Consider the following 24,974-nt stretch of genomic DNA (forward strand, 5'->3'; position numbering starts at 1 on the left):
CGTATTTTTTTTTAACAGCCCTCGTACACAGAAAAATGTTCAAGAATCTCACGATAATTTTCGTACTGACACATGTCATTGGTGAGAAATGAACGAAATATTTTCTCAACGATAACGAAAGCACCAGTTCAAAATTAAATTTCTCTGTAATGTAATTTCTCGCTGAAGCGTCCTAAATAATCAAACTTTAATTAAAGGGAAAAATATATTTTATAGAAAAATGTTTATATATGTCTATGTAGGTAAATCTTTAAACTTTCCAATTTGGATTAAATCTGAATTTCTCAAATTCAGCTGTAATTGTTCAATAATAACAAAAATAATTTTAAAAAACGTATTTATATCTTGATCAAAATCTTCTTATGCATATTATAAATAAAAGAATTATTAATATCCTAGATTTTGTTCTTCAAAAGTTACACAAAATATTAAAATATGTATATGTAAAATCTATCAATAATCTATGTCGTCGAAGCTTTTCAGGGTCTAAACAGTTTCTAAAGGTAATTTATATATACGTGAAAGAAGACTTCCCATGTTATGGGATATTTGTTCATTATGTTTTGGACTAGTGTATGATCAGTGTCATCGTACCATGAATTGTGAGTAATTTGATCACAAATGTCCTTTTGGTTGAACGGTTCTCTTTCGTCACCATAACTTTCACTTTATATATGAGAATATTTTTACAGACTGGCGTAAGTTGGGTTTTGAAGCTCTTTGCTTTCACAAACGTTTAACTTTTTTAACATGTTGTCCTTGGCGCCATAACGGTTAGTTGTGGCAGCACACAACTGTGATAGAATATACAGTCTGTTCGTATAAAGTGTGATTAACCTTCCACACTACCACTCACACTCAATGCGTTATAATCAAAAACGACATGGCCGTTCTGTGTTGTCTCAATTAAAGGAAGAGTTCGAAATTATCCTTAATGTTTATTTCAACACAGCGTCGTTTGTATCTATAGGTGCATGGTTACATACTGATACAACTAGAGAAAACAGTATTTAACATTTGAAGAATAACGAGAATCAAAATTGAAATTAAACTTATTTTGTATTTTACTATCAATCTCATGAAATGATTGAATTTCAACATAGCTTATTTATTTTCTGTCTAGAACGTTATATATTCATATGCTTATATTTGCAAAGAAAAAGCTCAAGTACAAGAAGGAAAACAGAAAGAAAATATCCTATTAATAAAATATAAAATACTGTCGAGAGATCTTCTGCCTGTAGAGGGCGTACAGAGGATTCAGGTTTTGTAGGAAGGGCTTTTCTTCGCGTTTCTTCCTTTATTTCTCTAATCCATTTCTGTCTCAGGCCAGATTCACTTATTCTCTTTATTCTGTGTAAATAATTCACAAACAAAAATTTTTATAGCTCTTTGCTAGTGCGTACGTAATATGTTATGGTTTTGTTCATTTATTCATCACATGAAAATCACTTTGAAAATCACTAACACTCAAAATCGGAATATGATTCATGTCGTAACCCATTTGTTTGTTTCTTTGTTTTTTGAATTTCGCGCAAAGCTACACGAGGGCTATCTGCGCTAGCCGTCCCTAATTTTGCAGTGTAAGACCAGAGGGAAGGCAGCTAGTCATCATCACCATCTCTTGGGCTATTCTTTTACCAACGAATAGTGATACTGACCAGAACATTATAAAGCCCCAACGGCTGAAAGGGCGAGCATGTTTCGTGTAACAGGGATTCTAACCCACGACCCTCAGATTTCCTGTTCTACATTAATTGCTGTACAGTTATGTCTCCTTCTGTCGACTTTGCTATTTATGATTTCCTCATTTAATCTTGAATGATTGAAAGCTGGACGTTTTAAATTACTGAAAACTTTTAAAATCTAAATTGAAGAATAATAATATCAAAATAATTAGCAAGTTTTAATAAATAATTTAAAGTAGGTATGAATCTATATAAAATAATGCTCAATGTACACCAAATTAGAATAAAAAAGGATATTACAAACATTCACGATATTAAGGAAACACGTAACCCAAAACAATCAAAGTCAAAAGTACGAAATCTTATAACTTGACCACTTTCGAAAGACAGGCCTTTCTTCTTAAGGTGTCTGCGAAGAAAAAAGCCTACCTTTACAAAGTAAGCATATTACAAATATTGTTTTATTTTGATTCTAGCATAAGAATTTACATTGCGTTTGAACCTCATCTAACGCAAAACCCGGTGTGATTAATAAACTTAAATATAAACATTTATTTTTATTCATCAGACTGTTGATGTATACAATCTCAATTTTTTTAGATTTATGGTAAAATGTGATGATTAAGCTGTCCCGATGCTAAAAGTATACGTGAATACAGCCACGCTCAAAATACATATTACTTAGTATAAACAAAAACGTGTCACTGATGTCAACTTTCATATGATTTTACTCAACAAAGAAAAAAACGCTGTAGTCAATTTTAAACGTTGATTGATGGTTTCCTAGAATGAAGATGAAGTTTACCATTATTAAAAAGTAAATAAACTAATAATATTGATTGTTAGTATAAAATAAAAATAAATAGTTGTAGCAAATGAAAAAAAACGTTTATTAATCACATCGATTAATCAAAAATAACTATAAAAAAACAATAAAACAGAACTATAGGATAGACCTCTGTGTAAGGTTGAATAATAGGGATATTAAGCCCCCCCCCCAGTAGCTCAGCGGTATGTCTGGGGACTTACAACTCTAAAAACCGGGTTTCGATACCCGCAGTGGGCAGAACACAGATGGCCCATTGTGTAGCTTTGTGCTTAATTCAAAACACAACAATTTTGTTTAAACAAAAAAACACGATATTCAGGGCTTATTGTGTATTTAAGATTAAAAAACATTCTGTAAACTAGCTTAAGAATAAATAATTATTGTGCCTTAACATTATTTTTATTACATTACTATGCTATTCTTACTATTTGAAAATGTTATATTATCCCAGTTTTGACGACAGTGTTTTTTTTATTTTCGTTAAGAAACCTTTAATTTTTTGAGATGACAAATCATGCAACTTGAGCTCTTATCAAATATATCGAATGTGTTTTATATTACGTTCATATCACTACACGAAGAACGTATGTTATTTCCAATATAAGCACGATATTACTTAATACACTGTATTGTTAGTATCGAACTTATTAAAGGACGTACTTGTCAGTACATTGTACTTGGTACAAGCATTGAAATAATTAAGAACATAGGAGAGATATATTAGTGCATTCTATTTGCACTTCCCTTGTTGGGTTTTAGGCCTTAAATATCTGAGAGGATCAGGCGCGTCGATTCCTTTCTTCCTCCTTGTGGATGGTGATGGTTCCAGTGAAATGGTGGCAGTTACAGTAGGATATAAAAGTAACTATTACATGAGGGTTAGAGTAACCCTCACTTACTCTGACCCCTTTCAGGACAATGTCAATGTAAGTAGTTCTTGTGATATTTGGTGAATATATACAGTTCTCTTTAATTCGTCATTAGAAACTCTTGTACTTACGAACAGTTCCAATGTAATGCCAACTTGCATTAGTTTTTTACAACTCATTGAGAGTATTTTCATAAGTCCCCACAAATTTTTTATTTTTATTACATATATAAACTAGTTAGAGATACTTAATGTCATTCCCATCACGTATGTTGTAGCATTCTAGTTCCCATAATAGGTCATTTTGAGCTAATCATATGCGAAACAGTTAAGCGAATAGTGTAGGACTCAGAAAGTGTTTGTACGTTGGTTAATTCTATTGTCAAGCATAACCCCAAGTTTTAAAAATAGGAATATGATTTTCTTAGTTTAATATCATAAATACAATAATAGGATTATATCTTGTAGTTCCCCTTTTTTCAGAACACAAAACTAAGATCTGCAGGAAGAAGAAGTTTTATATTTTTCTTAATGTATTCAATGATTATGAGTTTTGAAATGAAACTGAAACTAAAAAAATATACATCTCTAAGAAGGTGATGATGTTGTTACGGCGAAACGTTTAGAGTATGAGACAAAACCAATGTACTTCTATTATTTAAGGACAAACGAGCTCTTTGTCATTCGTATGGAGTCGTTACAGTGTTCTATATCTCACTAGGATGAGTCAATAGGAGCGTCAATACAACTTGATTCACTAGAATGGATCAATAGAAACGTCAATAAAATTCATTCACTAGGATAAATCAATAGAAACGTCAAAACAAATTGATTTACGGAGGTGAGTCAATAGGAACTTCAGTACAACTTGATTCACTAGGGTGGGTCAATAGAAACGTCAATACCAATTGATTCACTAGGGTGGGTCAATAGGAACGTCAATACAATTTGATTCACATAGAGTAATCAATAGCAACGTCAATAAAATTCATTCACTAGAATAAGACAATAGGAACGTCAATATAACTTGATTCACTAGGATGAGTCAAGAGGAACTTAAATGCGAATTGATTCACTAGAATGAATCAATAGAAACGTTAATACAAATTGATTTACTGGTGTGAGTCAATAGGACCATAAGTACAACTTGATTCAATAGAGTGAGTCAATAGGAACGTCAATACAATTTGATTCAATTGGAACGCCAATACAAATTGAATCACTGAGGTGAGTCAATAGGAACTTCAGTACAACTTGATTCAATAGAGTGAGTCAATAGGAACGTCAATACAATTTGATTCAATTGGAACGCCAATACAAATTGAATCACTGAGGTGAGTCAATAGGAACTTCAGTACAACTTGATTCAATAGGATGAGGCAATAGGAACGTCAATACAACTCGATTCACTAGAATAAATCAATAGGAACGTCAATACAACTCGATTCATTAAAGTGAGTCACTAGAAACGTCATTAGAACTTCATGAGAAACTAAATGTTAAGAATGACTAGGAAAATAACCGTAGCTATAGTAAGTCTACTCACTCTTAAAAATGAGATGAAGACTTTTACTTTAGCTTCTTGCCTGAGACAGGAGGACAGGAGGTAAGTTAGGACTAATTAATATTAATTGGTTTCGTACGACATTGTGGTCCGGTCACTATATTTTAATACGTATTGTGAATATAGGGTTAATGCCTGAACTTCTACTTAGGTTTGGATGTGTTTTATTAATTTCATGAAGATACACAATATTAAAGATGCATGTTTTTATTTCCTCTTTCTGTCGTTAACTAAATATTCAGACACGCATATATATATTACTATATACGAATAAATAAGCAAAATTCTACTCTGAGGGCCACGTCTAATCTTTTTAAGTTATATGTAGAAAAAAGCAAAATCCATAGTATACAACTCTTTGAATAAATACAAAAACAGTAATTTCATAATAAATCCAAAGTTGATATGACTGTGCATCTTACAAATCAAAATATTCGGTGATTTAAAGACATTCTAAGAGTATAGTTTAAGTACTTACACTTTATCAAACGAAACCTTCAAAGGAGAACCTTTTTGAAGAGCAATGGCGAAAGCAATATTCCTGAAATAATCTTTAGAAAAGGAAAATTTTTTCTCTCCTAATTTTGCTGCATGGAAATGTATTGATTCGTAGCTATCGATGTAAGCAAAAGTACTGTTTAACGTCTTTAATAAACCACCCGTGATATCTTTTACTAGATTCTGAGGATCCTTTCTAACTACCTCACCCAAAACTCCATAAACTGGGTCATCTGGATTCTGTAAAAGGCACAGTTATTGAGAGACTTTACTGGAGTATTTTGTACTGTAAAATATATGGTATATATATTAAGATGTCTTTTATGACATCTGTAAATTGTTTAGAAACAAAAGGATACGTAAATGTTTTATGTTCACATGCAGATTTGTTAAGTAATTCATATACAAATATATATATACACATAAGCTTTTTCAGACCATTATGCGTAACATGCGTGTGTTACGTTTTACTTTTCAAAAAATTTAATATAATATCTGCCATACCTAATAGCCTACATAGTCACCTAAGTTTAATTACAGATTAGTTGCTACTTTGCGTTACTACATTTTGACTGCTTTGCATCCAATGTTACGGCTGCTAATTTATTGCCCTAGAATCCAGGAAGAAGAATATGTGACAGTAGAAGCCGAGTTTCGAATCTGGGTTCTAGTTTGCTTCCCTCTTCTAGAAGATCTAAAGTTCTAAGAAGAAATACATGTGATGGCAAAAGCTGAGTTTCGAATCTAAATCGTCTAACAGAAAAGATGTTTCCTACATTTTCCCTAAACACGTTTCTTTTTTAACAGTCAAATAGTTCACAGAAACTGCAATACACTCAACCGTAATGGAATATAGTATCCTTAGAAATTATTCTTAATATTACAGTATACAGACGTTGAAAAATGGACCATTTACAACTGTTTTGTCTAAAATAAGATGGAATGAAAAAGTTGATGGTAAATTTGCTTTTCCAATCCAAAAACCCAAGATCAAAACAAGTTTTTACATTTGTACCAGAACCTCTCCAGAAACAACAAGAGATTATCAGCCAGAATGAAGGATGTAAAATAATTAAAAATTATGCTGAACAGTAAAAAACAGTAACTTATTAGTAAGTATACTTAAGTAAAAGTATAGGCTCCTATTGATAGCAATGACTTATTTTCTACCGCCAAAACTGTATCACAAGTATCCAGCGATATAGAATTTAAAATATAAATATGACATGGATGTTAAGTCAAAAGACATTTTTATAAATTCGATGAAAGTAATATAAAAAAGTCAGCGTGAATGTTTATAGCTTTATTAGAAAATTTATTTGGCAACATATTTAATGAACATTTTTTGTCATTCTTTTATGAGAATTAAACTAAACATTCAATAAGAACAATTAACAGTGTTATATAATTTAATAAAAATGTTCGTGTACATTTAGTATCCAAGATTGTGCTTGTTTGTTTGTAATTAAGCATAAAATTACGCAATGGGCTATCTGTGCTCTGCTCAACACGGGTATCAAAACCCGGTTTCTAGCGTTGTAAGTCCACAGACATTCTGATGTGCCACTGGGGGTTTGTTTTTTTTTAATCTAAGAGCTTAGATATCTTTAAAGAAATTTAAGAGGTGCTTAGAAAACTTACCAGATAATGTAAAAGCATTGAAGTAATAAAATGTCAAAGATGTGTAGAACTTTCCATTTAAGCATCAAAGCACATTGAAAAATTAATTCTATTAATGGCATCCAGTGAGACCTTCGTAAAGCTAGGAACTGTGTATTTTCTAGCTAGTGGTAAAGATTTTGAGCCATTAGCTATTCGTAATTGAAGTTTGTTACAGTATATAACCCAGTTATTGTAATAACAAATTACTCAAAAGGCTCAAACCGTGTCAGAGAGTCACGGTTGAGATTTTTCACACACTTATTTTGCTGTTATCACTCTGCAGTGAATTAAGGTGTTAAAATACATTATGTTAATTTTGATTCGCAATTAACAGACAATATAAATTGAATGACAACATAAATTCAAGTGATTATTATCACGACAATAGCTTAATAAAGTCAGGTAATGCATCAACAACCACAATTTAAAATTTGTGATTCTCAGTGGATCTAATGTTACTTTAATTTATATCATTTCGTTAAAAATCAACCTAACATGGCCTGGTGGTTAGGGCACTCGACTTACAATTTGTGTATCATAGATTTGAACATGCCACACTTTCATTCTTGGGGGCGTTATAATGTGGCAGGCAATTATACTATTCATTGGTATATAAGTCACTCAAGAGTTAACGGCGCATGATGTTGATTAGCTGCCTTCCATTTAGTTTATCACTATTAAATTAGAGATGACTAATGCAGATAGTCTTCATGTAGCTTTGCACGAAATTCAAACCAAGCAAATCTCAGCCTATACAAATTGAAAGTAATTTACCAAATTTCACATGTAAACAAAATTTCTATCTTTCCGATGAAATAGTACAAATATCAATCAGTTTTCTTTAGCTGACAAAATAGTTTTGTTGTATATTAAGTATTGTTACTCTGCTATAAAGCCTGGTATTTATTGAAAGGTAAATTTTGCAAGTTCACTCATCCCATCTAATACTATTTAAATTATATTTTAAACACAGTAATGCACAATAAACCTAAAGTAATTTAGTAAGATAAACCTAAACATTCTTACCAAAAATCTACTTTCCAACACTGATCCTTTCAAGGAACCACATGCGTAACGCCCTAGAGAGAGCTCCCTCTTCAGTGCTTCAACCGTATCGATCGATTGTTCCCTCATCAATATGGTCATGTGTGATTTCAGCGTACCACCATATGTTGTATAAAGTGTTACAGCAAAGAACCACCAAGTGGCCAAGAACATTCTCACGCTACATAGTTTGATGAAGGGAATTTCTTTTCCTGAGGAAAGCATAAATTGAAGACATATATTTAGCGTCAATACAAAATACATTAAAAGGTGTGTCTCAAGACAGTTGGTATTGGTATTAAAACTTTTATTAAAATGAAATAGGGAGCAACGTTTCGATTTCCTTAGGTCATCTTCAGGTTAACAAAAAGTGTTAATACCCATATTAGCCGTCTTGAGTTACATTTTTACTTCAAGTGTTTTCTCGTCATCACGAAGCTGTAAGATGGTTACGAAATTCTACTGAGAATTAATGTAGCACGAAAAAAACTTGAAATAAACAGTTTTTTTATTTTACATTATAGCTTTAAAAAATCCGTACTTAAGTTTAAGCTTTGAAATATATTCAGAAAAATATATCATTTTAAAACATTTCAGATGTGACTAAATCTTTAGAAAAATTCAATCCCAAAGATAGGAAGAAACGCCAAATCTGCATCATTTACTTTCGTTATATCAGAAACGTGTTAACCATCGAAGCTAGTTTGAGCTAAAATAGTCTGAGATTTATTTCTACAGTTTATATATTTACACCACAAGTTTTATTTTTGAAGTTATATGTTTACCACAGATGTTTTATTTTTTGAGTTTATATGTTTATCACACGTGTTTTATTTTTTGAGTTTATATGTTTATCACACAAGTTTTATTTCTTGAGTTTAATATGTTTATCACACAAGTTTTATTTTTGAGTTCATAAGTTTATCATACAAGTTTTGTTTCTTTGAGCTTACAAGTTTATTACACAAGTTTTATTTTTGAATTTAAATGTTTCTCACAGATGTTTCATTATTTGAGTTCATATGTTTATCACACAAGTTTTATTTCTTTGAGTTTACATGTTTATCACACGTGTTTTATTTTTTGAGTTTATTTTTTTATCACACAAGTTTTATTTCTTTGAGTTTACATGTTTATCACACGTGTTTTATTTTTTGAGTTTATTTTTTTATCACACAAGTTTTATTTCTTTGAGTTTACATGTTTATCACACGTGTTTTATTTTTTGAGTTTATTTTTTTATCACACAAGTTTTATTTCTTTGAGTTTACATGTTTATCACACGTGTTTTATTTTTTTGAGTTTATTTTTTATCACACAAGTTTTATTTCTTTGAGTTTACATGTTTATCACACGTGTTTTATTTTTGAGTTTATTTTTTTATCACACAAGTTTTATTTCTTTGAGTTTTAGACATACAGTTTGTCAACATTAATTTCAATAGTATTTCTTATAGTTTACCTGACTTAAACTTAAAGTAGCTACGTAATTAAACTCACAATTACTTTTTCATAAATGAAAAAAATATAAAAATGAAGGAACAATATCTTAAACTTAAATTGTTCTTCGATGAAATGAAAAAAAATTAGAAATTGCACTATAATATTCATTCACTTAGTAAAGCTAATGAATCAGTTTTAATGAAAACGAAGTTTTAACCAGAACCCTGTAGAACACGAGATTCCTCAAATTCCAGGTTAAGGCGTTCAACTCATAGTCTGAGGGTCGTGGGTTCGAATCCCTGTCGCACCAAACATGCTTGCCCTTTTAGACGTAAGAGCGTTAAAATGTGACGGTCAGTCACACTATTCGTTGGTAAAAGAGTAGCCCAAGAGTTGGCAGTGGGTGGTGATGATTAGCTCCCTTCCTTCTAGTCTTACACTGCTAAATTAAGGACAGATAGCGCAGATAACACTCGTGTAGCTTTGCGCGAAATTCAAAAGAAATCAAATTCCAACTTCTTTAAGCTAAGGTATAAGTGAGCCAACTTTTTTCTTAAGGTGACATTTGGCAGAAGGAATCACTTACTGTCATCTGTCCCTTTCTCGAAACATTGACAAAATCGGAGTCTGAGAATAATATTTCTGATTACTGTGTGGGCGACGATATGCAAAACGTTGTTTTATATCTAAGTACAACGCTAAGTAATTTGACGTTACGTGTTTGGTTAAAATATTGAGTCACGTAACATCCATGGACTTCCCAGAATTACTAAACTGTTAATTGTTAATCCCAACTTAATTGATAAAGGACTAGCATGGTCTGATGATTGGGGTGCTCGACTCACAAACTGCGAGTCGAGGGGTAGAATTTCTCTTCATTGAACAATGAACATACTCTTACTTTCAGCCATAAGGATCGTTATAAAATGACGATCAATCCCACTATTCGTCGGTTAAAGTGTAGCCGAAGAGTTGGTGGTAGGTGGTATTGACCAACTGTCTTTCAACTAGTCTAACACTTCAAAATTATAGACAACTAGCGTAGACAGTCTTCGAATAGCTTTACACAAAAGTAACGAAACAAACAAACTGACCAAATATTATTGTTTTATAGCCAGTGACTGGCTGTTCACCTCATTATGACACTGCACCAGAAAAGAAACTTGGCCTCAACACAGTTAATAAAGACGGAACACTTTGGTTTCATAGTAATTCAATATAGTGCCAAGAAAAAAATATACGTCTCTTGGAAGCGCAACGAATTAACACACCATGACCGAACCTCTACCAAAACCTTCAACTTTAACAATGTTGCATCAAGTTAACCAATCACCGTAGTCTTTTCAGATCATTGGTTTAAAAATTAAAGACCCCACTCATCTGCTAAGAGGACTGACGCCCACTGGTATTACTACCAATTATTGTGAGTACATCAAACCTCAAACAATGTGTGCTGTAAACTGAAGTAGATCTTTATTACAACAAGATTTAATAATTCATTTTGTTTATTATCTGTTAGTACTTCATCTACGGTCAGGAAGTCCATATCAAGTCTGTGAGGGGTCAACTAGCAATTTCTGATGGTTATGTTACATAGGGCCATTAAGTGACTTTGTCCAGACTTTCTTAGATGCAAACCAACTGTCTAATATTGTATCCAGAAGATATATACTGAAGAACTAGATACAACAGAATGAAGAGCCACTTATCTCTATTTTCTTCAAATATATCTGCCCAACACTATTAGATAACGTTGTAAGAAAAAAAACACAACTGGAAGTTAATATTTAAACAACAAATGACTGTATCTGTACTTAAGTGGTCTGCTTTTTTTCAGACTGAGAACCGCGTGTAAGTTTACTGAAACAGCTGTGCACGTAACGAGATAAAACAGGTTACCAATGGAACTGCGTAATCTTCCGCTCCATTAAACATTTATTTACAAATTTACTTCGTCGTATCAAATCAAATTAGATAATAGTTTCCACAAATATTTTATCACAATAAAGAGATATCATATGTACTGTAAACTTATAAATCTCAGCCTAGATAACTTGGTTTTATTTTTGAGATTTCAATCTTCAGTTAATTAAATATAGAGATTACAAGATCTTGTAAGTGGCGAATAAATTATCATTTTCAGGTTTTAACAGGTCACTGTCTGATTGGAGAGAATTTTATTATTATTATATTTTACATCAATTCGATATGAAGATTAAAAAGCCTAACCTTGACTAACCAGACATCCATACAGAAACCATATCGTATCGCTCAAAGAAGTAAACGTATTCCTTTTGTAAGTTAGTTTGGAAGTGGAATGTAAAAACCTTGTCGCCACAGCTCCTGCCAGAAAGATACACAGCCAAACCTAAAATACAAACAAAATTATCAATTAACTTCTGTATATGAATAAAAAATATCTTTTTGACAAAATGCATTCCTCTTGAAGAAACTTTGTAGAATGGACGGCAACTGTCTCTTGTAGAAACACCAGTGTAAAGGACGACGTTTCGAAAGTCTTCCGCTTTTCGTCTTCACTGACCTGAGGACGGAAGACTTTCGAAACGTCGTCCTTTACACTGTTGTTAATAAAAAAACTTTATGATACAAAAGAATACCAATAATTATGTGATTTGGATACTAAATATCATTTGATAAAACTAGCAAAGAAACCCTGTTAACTTTCAAGCAAAATTAACACATCACTTGGAACATTTACTGTGTCTAATTGAGATTTATTTGTTGATGTCAGAATTTTATTCGAAGTACACATTTGTTACCTGCGTATAATTTAAACTGCTGGACCTGATGGAAAGTATCTAGTGAAAAACAACAACTCTAACCTATACTCGTCTGACCGAGTTTTTAAATTTAATTTTCAGGCTTGTACTGCGCCAACGATCACAAAGAGCGGAAGGCGCATTTTTGCGGCCTCGGGTTGCGAACCGGGAATTCTTAGTTTCAAAACTTGGCCACCGTAATCATTCCGTCGAACTGTATTCTTCTAATGCCGAGACAATCTACTCAAAAGTATCATTACATTACCTAACACCAAAAAACTGTTACTGTTCGCTGTTACATTACCTAACACAAAAAACTGTTACTGTTCGCTGTTACATTACCTAACACCAAAAAACTGTTACTGTTCGCTGTTACATTACCTAACACAAAAAACTGTTACTGTTCGCTGTTACATTACCTAACACCAAAAAACTGTTACTGTTCGCTGTTACATTACCTAACACCAAAAACTGTTACTGTTCGCTGTTACATTACCTAACACCAAAAAACTGTTGCTGTTCGCTGTTACATTACCTAACACCAAAAACTGTTGCTGTTCGCTGTTACATTACCTAACACAAAAAACCAAAACACCAAAACTGTTGCTGTTCGCTGTTACATTACCTAACACAAAAAACTGTTGCTGTTCGCTGTTACGTTACCTAACACCAAAAAAGGCTGCTGTTCGCTGTTACGTGTTACGTTACCTAACACAAAAACTGTTGCTGTTCGCTGTTACCTAACACGTTACCTAACACAAAAACTGTTGCTGTTCGCTGTTACGTTACCTAACACCAAAAAACTGTTGCTGTTCGCTGTTACATTACCTTACCTACCTAACTGTTGCTGTTCGCTGTTACGTTACCTAACACCAAAAAAGGCTGTTGCTGTTCGGCTGTTACGTTACCTAACACAAAAAACTGTTACTGTTCGCTGTTACGTTACCTAACACAAAAAACTGTTACTGTTCGCTGTTACGTTACCTAACACAAAAAAACTGTTGCTGTTCGCTGTTACATTACCTAACACAAAAAACTGTTACTGTTGCTGTTCGTTACCTAACTGTTACGTTACCTAACAAAAAAACTGTTGCTGTTCGCTGTTACGTTACCTAACACCAAAAAACTGTTGCTGTTCGCTGTTACGTTACCTAACACAAAAAAACTGTTACTGTTCGCTGTTACGTTACCTAACACCAAAAAACTGTTACTGTTCGCTGTTACGTTACCTAACACCAAAACTGTTGCTGTTCGCTGCTACGTTACCTAACACACAAAAAGGCTGTTGCTGTTCGCTGTTACGTCACCTAACGCAAAAAAACTGTTGCTGTTCGCTGTTACGTTACCTAACATAAAAAAAACTGTTGCTGTTTGCTGTTACGTTACCTAACACAAAAACTGTTGCTGTTCGCTGTTACGTTACCTAACATAAAAGGCTGTTGCTGTTTGCTGTTGCGTTACCTAACACCAAAGGCTGTTACTGTTCGGCTGTTACGTTACCTAACACAAAAAAACTGTTGCTGTTCGGCTGTTACATTACCTAACACAAAAACTGTTGCTGTTCGCTGCTACATTACTTATCACCAAAGGCTGTTGCTGTTCGCTGTTACGTTACCTAACACAAAGGCTGTTGCTGTTCGCTGTTACATTACCTAACACAAAAAAAACTGTTACTGTTCGCTGTTACATTACCTAACACCAAAAAACTGTTACTGTTCGCTGTTACATTACCTAACACAAAAAACTGTTACTGTTCGCTGTTACATTACCTAACACAAAAAACTGTTACTGTTCGCTGTTACATTACCTAACACCAAAAAACTGTTACTGTTCGCTGTTACATTACTTAACACAAAAAAACCAGATCACTCCGTTATTTCTAATTATAATATTCTCACAGAAGGCTTAACCACATGAAATACTCTTTTTTAGACTGTTTTTGTAAATTAATAATACAAAGCACGTGTTGGTTAGTAATATTAAGCGTAAATGTCTCCTTTTAGACAGTCTACGTTTTGTGCTGTAGAACTTCTACATTTGCTCCACGCTGATACAAAGGTAAGTCTACAGATTTACAACGTTAAAATCAGGGGGCTCCATTCCCTTCGGGGGACTCAGCAGGTAACCTCATGTGGCTTTGCTATAAGAAAACATACACAGTCTATTTGTACTAATAGTTGATACGATGAAGGTTTGAATTTGTTTTATTAAAACTAGAGAAGTTAACACAAACATTATGATGTTCCTATGTATGTATATATATATATATATATTTGTGTGTTTGTGTGTGAGTGTTTATATTTAAATAAACTACATAACTACATAAATACAAGAGATATTCATTAAAACTAAAGATGGCGAGAAAATAACACATCGAAACCTTACATGAAACGTTATTAGATTTATTTTCGGGTGGAAGAAGACGCAGCCACAAAACAAGCAGTCAACACTAGGATAAAAAAAACCATATGTTGGGTCATTAAGTATTGTGTCCTGGTTTATGAGGTACCAGCAGAATAAGACTGAAGTTCCGTCGGGTGTAGGTACACCCTTTCACCCAGTTAAACTTCAATTTCGCCAGGTGTGCATGCTTAGAACATAAAATGAATAAAAGAAAGAAAGGTCCGACGGGCCAGGTGATTAGGGTGCTTTACTCGTAATCTGAGGGTAGCGGGTTCGAATTCCTGTTACACCAAATATGCTCGCCCTTTCAGCCGTGGGGGCGTAATATTGTAATGGTCAATCCCATTATTCTTTGGTAAAAGAGTAGCCCAAAAGTTGCCAGCTGGTGGTGATGACTAGCTGTCTTCCCTCTAGTATTACACTACTAAATAAGGGATGGCTAGTGCACTTAGCCCTCGTTGAGTTTTGTGCGAACTTTAAAATAAACAAAGAAAAGAGAGAGAGAAAAACAGAAAATCGATGCTGAAATAAATAAAATATCCCATTTTTCCTACTGCTCTTTGTTTACACCCACATGTGGGCAGATGCTTGCAATCTTGTTACATTTAGTTCGAAATTTGAAAGATAATAATAACACAATTAGTAAGTTTTATTTTGTTTTGTTTGTAAATAAGCACAAGGCTACACAATTGGCTTTATGTGCTCTGCTCATTACGGCTTCTAGTGTTGTAAGTCTGTAAACATACCGTTGTGTCACTGGAGGGGTGCAATTAATAAAAATAATATTAATTAGGGTACTGTGTATCAGTGGTTGAGACAGCAAAATTGTCTTCTAAGTTGGTATTCCAGCCTTCAATACGATGATTGAACATAAAACAAAACAATATATTATATATATACCAAACCCAACCTGCCATTTTAGTTTCGCTCCCTTCCTTCAGCTGTGCTTACCATACTGTTTGATGTATGATGCACATTTTGTACTTTTAAACTGGATAGGTTTCCTAAGCAGTTACATATCCATTAAAGCTGCAATATGTAAATGTGTTTCATACCCTTTTGAGCTAGATAGTTTTCCTAAGTCGTAGCTTTTAAGCAGCTACATATCAGTTAAAGCTGCAACATGTAGATGTGTTTCATACCCTTTTGATCTGGCTAGTTTTCTTAAGCAGTAGCTTTAAAGCAGCTACATATCCATTAAAGCTGCAACATGTAGATGTGTCATACCCTTTTGAACTGGCTAGTTTTCCTAAGCAGTAGCTTTTAAGCAGATACATATTCATTAAAGCTGCAATATGTAGATGTGTCATACCCTTTTGAACTGGCTAGTTTTCCTAAGCAGTAGCTTTTAAGCAGCTACATATTCATTAAAGCTGCAATATGTAGATGTGTCATACCCTTTTGAACTGGCTAGTTTTCCTAAGCAGTAGTTTTAAAGCAGCTACATATTCATTAAAGCTGCAATATGTAGATGTGTCATACCCTTTCGGATATAAAATTCACATTTATATTTACAATTAGACTAATGGCGAGATCTGTACTGGATTGTCATGTGTCGTATAAAAAAATATACTCTGGGCTACTTCACATCACTTCGAGTTTGAGCTATTTATCTAGACCATCTATATTACAACTAGATTCATACATCCTGTTCAAACAAAACACGAAATTTCGTTCTCGTCTGTTAAATGTAGTAACTTCCACCGTCCTAAAGTTTGTTTTCTATTTATTAATATTCTGTTTTGGAACCCAGGAATGCAATCACCAGTCTAATGCTGCTTAAAAATGTATAGGAATTATACTGATGTGATACTGTTGATTATATTAAGTCATTATCAAATTAAAATGTTTTAAAATTCCAGAAATGTAGAAGTTAAACTGGATTTGAATGAGCGAAAACTAAATTTTCTTTTGTCACAACAAAAACTATGAACTTTCTAGGGATAAAAAACAGAGCACGTGAAAGTCTAGTATATTATTTGGTTCGCCTGTTGTTCCCGAATTGGTTTATTTTTTTGAATTTCGCACAAAGCTACTCGAAGGCTATCTGTGCTAGCCGTCCCTAATTTAGTAGTGTAAGACTAGAGAGAAGGCAGCTAGTCATCACCACCCACCGCCAACTCTTGAGCTACTCTTTTACCAACGAATAGTGGGATTGACCGTCACTTATAATGCCCCCACGGCTGAAAGGGCGAGCATGTTTGGCGCGACGGGGATGCGAACCCGCGACCCTCAGATTACGAGTCGCACGCCTGAACACGCTTGGCCATGCCGGGCCCAAATTGTACAAGAGAGTTATACAGAGGTAGCAAGTCTCAGTACACGTTTGAAGACTTATAACCACACTAAAAAATCGTTTATCCGCACTTTTGGTGGCCACAGCATAACTAGCGTATTGCGTAGTACTTAAAAATAAACAATATAATTAGTTTTACAGTTTTACTACGATATCCACAATCGGCCGTGAACCGGAAATGGTAATCTCAACCTAGGAATATTCTAAACAATTTTACCGCATATACTTCTTACTTACCATGTAACATTGTACAATATATAGATGTGATTCTTAATAAGTTACATTATCTCAACAGAAATACAACTCTTACCTACCATGTTACATTGTATCGTACACGGATACAATTTTAACCTGCCAAGTTACATCGTATCGTACACAGATACAACTTTTACCTGCCAAGTCATATCGTATCGTACACAGATACAGCTCTTACCTGCCAAGTTACATCATGAGTAGAGAGGTACAACTCTTACCTGCCATGTGAAAGGTTCGATGAGAGCTAACGAGTGATGTTTAGTTCTTGGAGCTCTAGTAGCAAAGATTTCTCTATCAATACCGTAATAAATGGTGAAGTCAACAACTTCTCTTCTCTCCTTGGAGACAGTTAGTTGATTAAGAGCAATGTCGGCCTCCTAAATAAATATTACTTTATTCTAAACAGGAGAGAGGATGAAAATTGTAATTACGTTTAATAATTTTTATTTATGGTTGAATGTTAAAGTTACAAGCGAAACGTTATTATGACTCAATGCTACATGGTTTAAAAACTATTACATCAAAATACATCATTGAGATTAAGAATGATTTGGGAAGTGAATATATCCCAGTGAAGTGTGAAGTTTAGACATGTAAACAGTTTCTGGTTCAAAACAAACAAACAACAGAGGTGGATTAGGTGTATTTTCGTTTCGCCTTTTGTTCGATATATTTATTTCTAGTGGATTAAAATATCCTCCTGGCAAACAAGTTTCATATTCTTTCATAATTACAACTTACATGATTTTAAAATTTTACAAAAATTGCAGAACGATGTTCTACGTTTGGCTACAAATTATCTTTTAAATACACCTATAAAAGTTCTGCATCAAAAATTTTTTAATTCCAACTTTAGATCGAAGGTTGAAATATCCCACTCAAGAATATTTCAAAATAAAACATGAATTCTTTTTTGTTAAAATAAATTAAAACTGGAACAATATTTAGAAGAGTTAATAAATATAACTCCCCGATAAACTTATATCCTTATGGACAAATAAGTTGTTATTACAATTAAAGTAAAATAAATTTGTCGGATTTTAAATTTTAATATATATTTTAATTAAAGTGATAAATGTGATATATATTATATGCTTATTTATGTTATATATATTTTGAAATAAAATAAGAACAATTTTAATAAAAAAATTAGCTTAATTAATATTAGTATAGTATATATTATTGTTTTATATATTTATATATATGTTATTTTATTCGTGAAACGTCTATTAATATAAGACGATCGGCGGTGTAGTTTCGTTAAATTTATTCCAATCTGCTTAAATTATAAAATAGTAGTAATAACAGTAATAATAGTCATAAAATTATCATGAATTTCGGTGTTTATTTTCTATGAATCTGATTCCCTAATCCTCAAAGAATAAAGATAAATATCTTACGCTTTATCGGTATAAGTGTATTTCAAGTTATTCTGAGATTTAATCTGTATTTATGGTTATTATCACATCCATATGTTCTAGGTTATTTTTAATATATAGTTTAATCTGATAGCATCTCGTATCTATAATAACTTAATACTGCCTTCGATATATAGTTTCATTTGAGAGCAAATCACATTCAGAATAATTTAACACTGCATGTACTTTCATCTAACAGGATCTCACCTCCACAATTGTTTAACACTTTCTTCAAGATATAGTTTCATCTGATAACATCTCACATTCACAGAAAACAACAACAACGTATTACTGCCTTTGTTTCACATTCACAATAAGTTAATACTGCCTTTGCTGTATAGTTTCATTCGATAACGTCTCATATACACAACGATATAATACTGCCTTTGATATATATCTTTATCTTATAGCATCTCGCATCCACAATCATTTGTATTGAACTAAAAGGGATTGTTTTTAGAAATATTTGTATTTTCCATTCTGTATGAAGTGACTTCTGACTGTCTGTTTATGTTTAGCCTTATAGTGTCAGTGAACATTTCGGCAGAATATATTATATCTTGTTTTGATTTTGCTACTGATGGTTGTGTAGATCATGTCCTGATGGAATTTTTGTCACTCGAATAAATTCTGATCAGGAATATATTGCCCATATCCTAAGAAATATACAGAAGTAGAATTTATGTTATATTAATCGTGACTATTGAATCAAACTGTTTTTTTGTCTCGGGTTTTAAGAGAAAACAAACGAGTTAATATGCCTTTTGAATGAATCAGAGAAATATTACTAAAACTAATAGAAAATGATTTTTTTTCAGATAGCAATAAAGTGGATAAAGATAACAGTGACAAAGTGGATAAAGATACCAGTGACTGGTACTACTTTTTTCTACTTTTGTTGTCGTAGTATATACACAACAATGTCCACATCTAAAAGTGCAGGCTTTGTTATTGTTTTATCTCTATTCTTGGTTTAATGTGTAGATCTTATGAAATGAGAGATCTAAGGAAACCTTTGATGTATCTTCAAGCAATGTTTGTCCTAAGAAGTGTATACTGCAGCCTCATTGATCCAAACTTAAGAATACTTTGGGAATTGTGGTAAGAAAGGGATCTATCAGCTACCAATAAACCATTATTTCTGAACTGAAAGTGAGTAGTACAGTAGTTTAGAAACTGATTTTGCTACAATGTTTTTTGTTACAAGAAAATGCAGTTTTATTTTCGTGTAATGGAGACCCACTTAGAAAAACTGTGAGTCGTTCTACTTTAAATCTTTTCCATTCAGAAAACAATATTGGTTATACTTTCCCACACAGACGAAATTTCTTCTGGGAAGTATGTGCACTATATATTTTCAAGTATAGTTTCACATCTTGACTTTTATAGTCATTACAAACAAAGATCACTTCTCTAGTGATTATTAAGAAGACATTCTGGGACTAGTCTCGTGGATAGATATCAGTGCTCTTAACGGCAAACATGGAACTGTAAGTTTGGTTAAAAGTAAAGGGAAGTTAGTAAAATACATTTTTTGTTAATGATTCTATTGAACAGTTGAACCAACTCTTTCATATCCTTTGTTTTCATAAAGTTTGAACAGTGAAACATAAGTAAACTATAGGAGGAATACATAGTTTTTAGTCTAGTGATTAGTATTTATTGTAATATATTATATGTGCTTTGAGGCTTGTTTTTTATATTTTTATGTAAAAAATATTACCAAGTCAAGTTTTTACTCTAATTGGTGATGAATTTAAGTTAATTATTCACTGTAATTACATGTTAAGATATGGATTTACTAACACCCTTTTTTATTAAAATAATCCTAAACAGGGTTAATTCTGTTTCTTCTAACTTCATTTTTTGCTTTCAGAGTAAGGTGGAGAACTTATTCGATATTCATTATTTTCTAGTTCAAGATTAAAACGTTGCGTATATATATATATATGTACTGATTTTTCATATTATACTTTTGTGGTACTGGTTTCAGACCGTAGGCCATCATTTCACCCTTCCATTTTTCTGAATACTTTATTAGCTATGGTGTTGGATTTAGACATACCTCTCTGTGAAGCATACCTATCAAACCACTCCAGGATCCATTTGGTAGTTTAATTCCCCACTCTCTTTCTGATGGAAGCTTGATCACATAACTAATGATAAGATCAATACAAAAACATATGAAAGAACGTGGCTGTCGTGAGCAATTATAATGAAAGAATGTTAAGTTACTTTATTCTCTTTTTAAAAGGTTTTCATTTAGCTTAAAGTAATTACGTCCGCTGTATCAAGTGAAAACAGAATAAATGGTTCTGGAAAAGATCTGCAACTATACGGACTAACCGGATCATAAAATGTTTTACTTCAAAAGCGACAAAAACAACATACATTACAGAAACTAGTTCAATTGATATTTCTGTGTAGACCTTCTGTGCGTTGAAACTGGAGTTTTGTTGATTAAAATAAAAAACGTAACAAAAGAGTGAAACATCAGTGTCCAGTCATTATCGACTAGAATAAAAATTTGAGACATCAACATCTAGTCCTTACTGATTACAATAAAAAATATGACAATAATAGTAAAACATCAACATATAGTCCTTACTGATTACAATAAAAACATGACAATAACAGTGAAACATCAACATCTACTCCTTACTGATTACAATAAAAACATGAAAATAACAGTGAAACATCAACATCTAATCCTTACTGATTACAATAAAAAACATGACAATAACAGTGAGACATCAACATCTAGTCCTTACGGATTACAATACAAACATGACAATAACAGTGAGACATCAACATCTAGTCCTTACTGATTACAATAAAAACATGACAATAACAGTGAAACATCAACATCTAATCCTTACTGATTACAATAAAAAACATGACAATAACAGTGAGACATCAACATCTAGTCCTTACTGATTACAATAAAAACATGACAATAACAGTGAAACATCAACATCTAATCCTTACGGATTACAATAAAAACATGACAATAACAGTGAAACATCAACATCTAATCCTTACTGATTACAATAAAAAACATGACAATAACAGTGAGACATCAACATCTAGTCCTCACTGATTACAATAAAAACATGACAATAACAGTGAAACATCAACATCTACTCCTTACTGATTACAATAAAAACATGAAAATAACAGTGAAACATCAACATCTAATCCTTACTGATTACAATAAAAAACATGACAATAACAGTGAGACATCAACATCTAGTCCTTACTGATTACAATAAAAACATGACAATAACAGTGAAACATCAACATCTAGTCCTTACGGATTACAATACAAACATGACAATAACAGTGAGACATCAACATCTAGTCCTTACTGATTACAATAAAAACATGACAATAACAGTGAAACATCAACATCTAATCCTTACTGATTACAATAAAAACATGACAATAACAGTGAGACATCAACATCTAGTCCTTACTGATTACAATAAAAAACATGACAATAACAGTGAGACATCAACATCTAGTCCTTACTGATTACAATAAAAAACATGACAATAACAGTGAAACATCAACATCTAGTCCTTACGGATTACAATAAAAACATGACAATAACAGTGAAACATCAACATCTAATCCTTACTGATTACAATAAAAAACATGACAATAACAGTGAGACATCAACATCTAGTCCTTACTGATTACAATAAAAACATGACAATAACAGTGAAATTTATATGCAAAAACGGCTCGTTTGGGTTGAGAAAATATTTTACATAGAATATTTTCTCAACCCAAACGAGTCGTTTTTGCATATAAATTTCTCAACAAGTGGGTTTCTCGACATCACTGAATAACAGTGAAACATCAACATCTAGTCCTTACGGATTACAATACAAACATGACAATAACAGTGAGACATCAACATCTAGTCCTTACTGATTACAATAAAAACATGATAATAACAGTAAAACATCAACATCTAGTCCTTACTGATTACAATAAAAACATGACAATAACAGTGAAACATCAACATCTAGTCCTTACTGATTACAATAAAAACATGACAATAACAGTGAAACATCAACATCTAGTCCTTACTGATAACAATAAAAAACATGACAATAACAGCGAGACATCAACATCTAGTCCTTACTGATGACAATAAAAATATGACAACAACAGTGAAACATCAACATCTAGTCCTTACTGATTACAATAAAAACATGACAATAACAGTGAAACATCAACATCTAGTCCTTACTGATTACAATAAAAAACATGACAATAACAATGAGACATCAACATCTAGTCCTTACTGATGACAATAAAAATATGACAATAACAGTGAAACATCAACATCTAGTCCTTACCGATTACAACAAAAACATGACAATAACAGTGAAACATCAACATCTAGTCCTTACCGATTACAACAAAAACATGACAATAACAGTGAAACATCAACATCTAGTCCTTACTGATTACAATAAAAACATGACAATAACAGTGAAACATCAACATCTAGTCCTTACGGATTACAATACAAACATGACAATAACAGTGAGACATCAACATCTAGTCCTTACTGATTACAATAAAAACATGACAATAACAGTGAAACATCAACATCTAGTCCTTACTGATTACAATAAAAAACATGACAATAACAGTGAGACATCAACATCTAGTCCTTACTGATTACAATAAAAACATGACAATAACAGTGAAACATCAACATCTAGTCCTTACTGATTACAATAAAAACATGACAATAACAGTGAAACATCAACATCTAGTCCTTACGGATTACAATACAAACATGACAATAACAGTGAGACATCAACATCTAGTCCTTACTGATTACAATAAAAACATGATAATAACAGTAAAACATCAACATCTAGTTCTTACTGATTACAATAAAAACATGACAATAACAGTGAAACATCAACATCTAGTCCTTACTGATTACAATAAAAACATGACAATAACAGTGAAACATCAACATCTAGTTCTTACTGATTACAATAAAAAACATGACAATAACAGCGAGACATCAACATCTAGTCCTTACTGATGACAATAAAAATATGACAATAACAGTGAAACATCAACATCTAGTCCTTACTGATTACAATAAAAACATGACAATAACAGTGAAACATCAACATCTAGTCCTTACTGATTACAATAAAAAACATGACAATAACAGTGATACATCAACATCTAGTCCTTACTGATGACAATAAAAATATGACAATAACAGTGAAACATCAACATTTAGTCCTTACCGATTACAACAAAAACATGACAATAACAGTGAAACATCAACATCTAGTCCTTACTGATTACAATAAAAACATGACAATAACAGTGAAACATCAACATCTAGTCCTTACTGATTACAATAAAAAACATGACAATAACAGTGAAACATCAACATCTAGTCCTTACTGATTACAATAAAAACATGACAATAACAGTGAAACATCAACATCTAGTCCTTACGGATTACAATACAAATATGACAATAAGAGTGAGACATCAACATCTAGTCCTTACTGATTACAATAAAAACATGAAAATAACAGTGAAACATCAACATCTAGTCCTTACTGATTACAATAAAAACATGACAATAACAGTGAGACATCAACATCTAGTCATTACTGATTACAATGAAAAACATGACAATAACAGTAAAACATAAACATCTAGTCCTTACCTATTACAATGAAAAACATGACAATAACAGTGAAATGTCAGCATCTACTTTTCATCGCATGTATGGGATTTTTTGTCATCGTCGTAGCTTTACAAAGATTTATTAAGCTTGCTAGAAACAGTCGGATGTGCATTATTAGCAAAGTTCATAGTGTGAGGTTCTACGACTTATAGAACCCAGGTCAGCTGTTTTGGAAAATTTCGTACTTCGCCAAATGTATTTTATGTTTCTTATCAATAAAATTAATTCAAGGTATTCAAGAACACTGGGATTTCATGAACTTCCTAATATTGGTTTTTAGATATGAGATAGTTTATGAGATTTAGAAAAAGTTGATAGAGAATTATGAAAAAGTATAGTTACCGAAAATTCAGACTTTCGGCGATAACGTTCAATAGTTGTAAATCCATTCCAGATTTTGGTATTACTGTTCCGTTCGGAGTTTCGTCCAATAAGAAAAAAGGAAAGCTCTGAAACAGTTATGACAATACCATTTTCAGTT

The 24,974-nt window shown here is 32.5% G+C and overlaps 1 protein-coding gene across 3 annotated transcripts in view; it reads right to left on the reverse strand.

Moving 5' to 3' along the window:
- Window positions 1-929: 929 nt before the first annotated feature.
- LOC143227453 (putative glutamate receptor) overlaps window positions 930-24,974 on the reverse strand; it is a 54,381-nt gene continuing 30,336 nt past the window's right edge. For 2 of the 3 annotated variants that reach the window (XM_076458901.1, XM_076458905.1), the window contains 7 exons: window positions 24,836-24,942; window positions 20,813-20,903; window positions 17,548-17,706; window positions 11,825-11,963; window positions 8,136-8,365; window positions 5,428-5,687; window positions 930-1,353 (listed from right to left, as the gene is read on the reverse strand). In XM_076458901.1, coding sequence (XP_076315016.1) covers window positions 1,128-1,353; window positions 5,428-5,687; window positions 8,136-8,365; window positions 11,825-11,963; window positions 17,548-17,706; window positions 20,813-20,903; window positions 24,836-24,942 — 1,212 coding nt within the window. In that variant the 3' untranslated portion in view covers window positions 930-1,127. The remainder of the gene's footprint in view (window positions 1,354-5,427; window positions 5,688-8,135; window positions 8,366-11,824; window positions 11,964-17,547; window positions 17,707-20,812; window positions 20,904-24,835; window positions 24,943-24,974) is intronic. The other variant, XM_076458910.1, reaches the window with a different exon arrangement.

Source organism: Tachypleus tridentatus, chromosome 1, assembly GCF_004210375.1.
Source record: "Tachypleus tridentatus isolate NWPU-2018 chromosome 1, ASM421037v1, whole genome shotgun sequence".
Taxonomy (NCBI): Eukaryota; Metazoa; Arthropoda; class Merostomata; order Xiphosura; family Limulidae; genus Tachypleus; species Tachypleus tridentatus.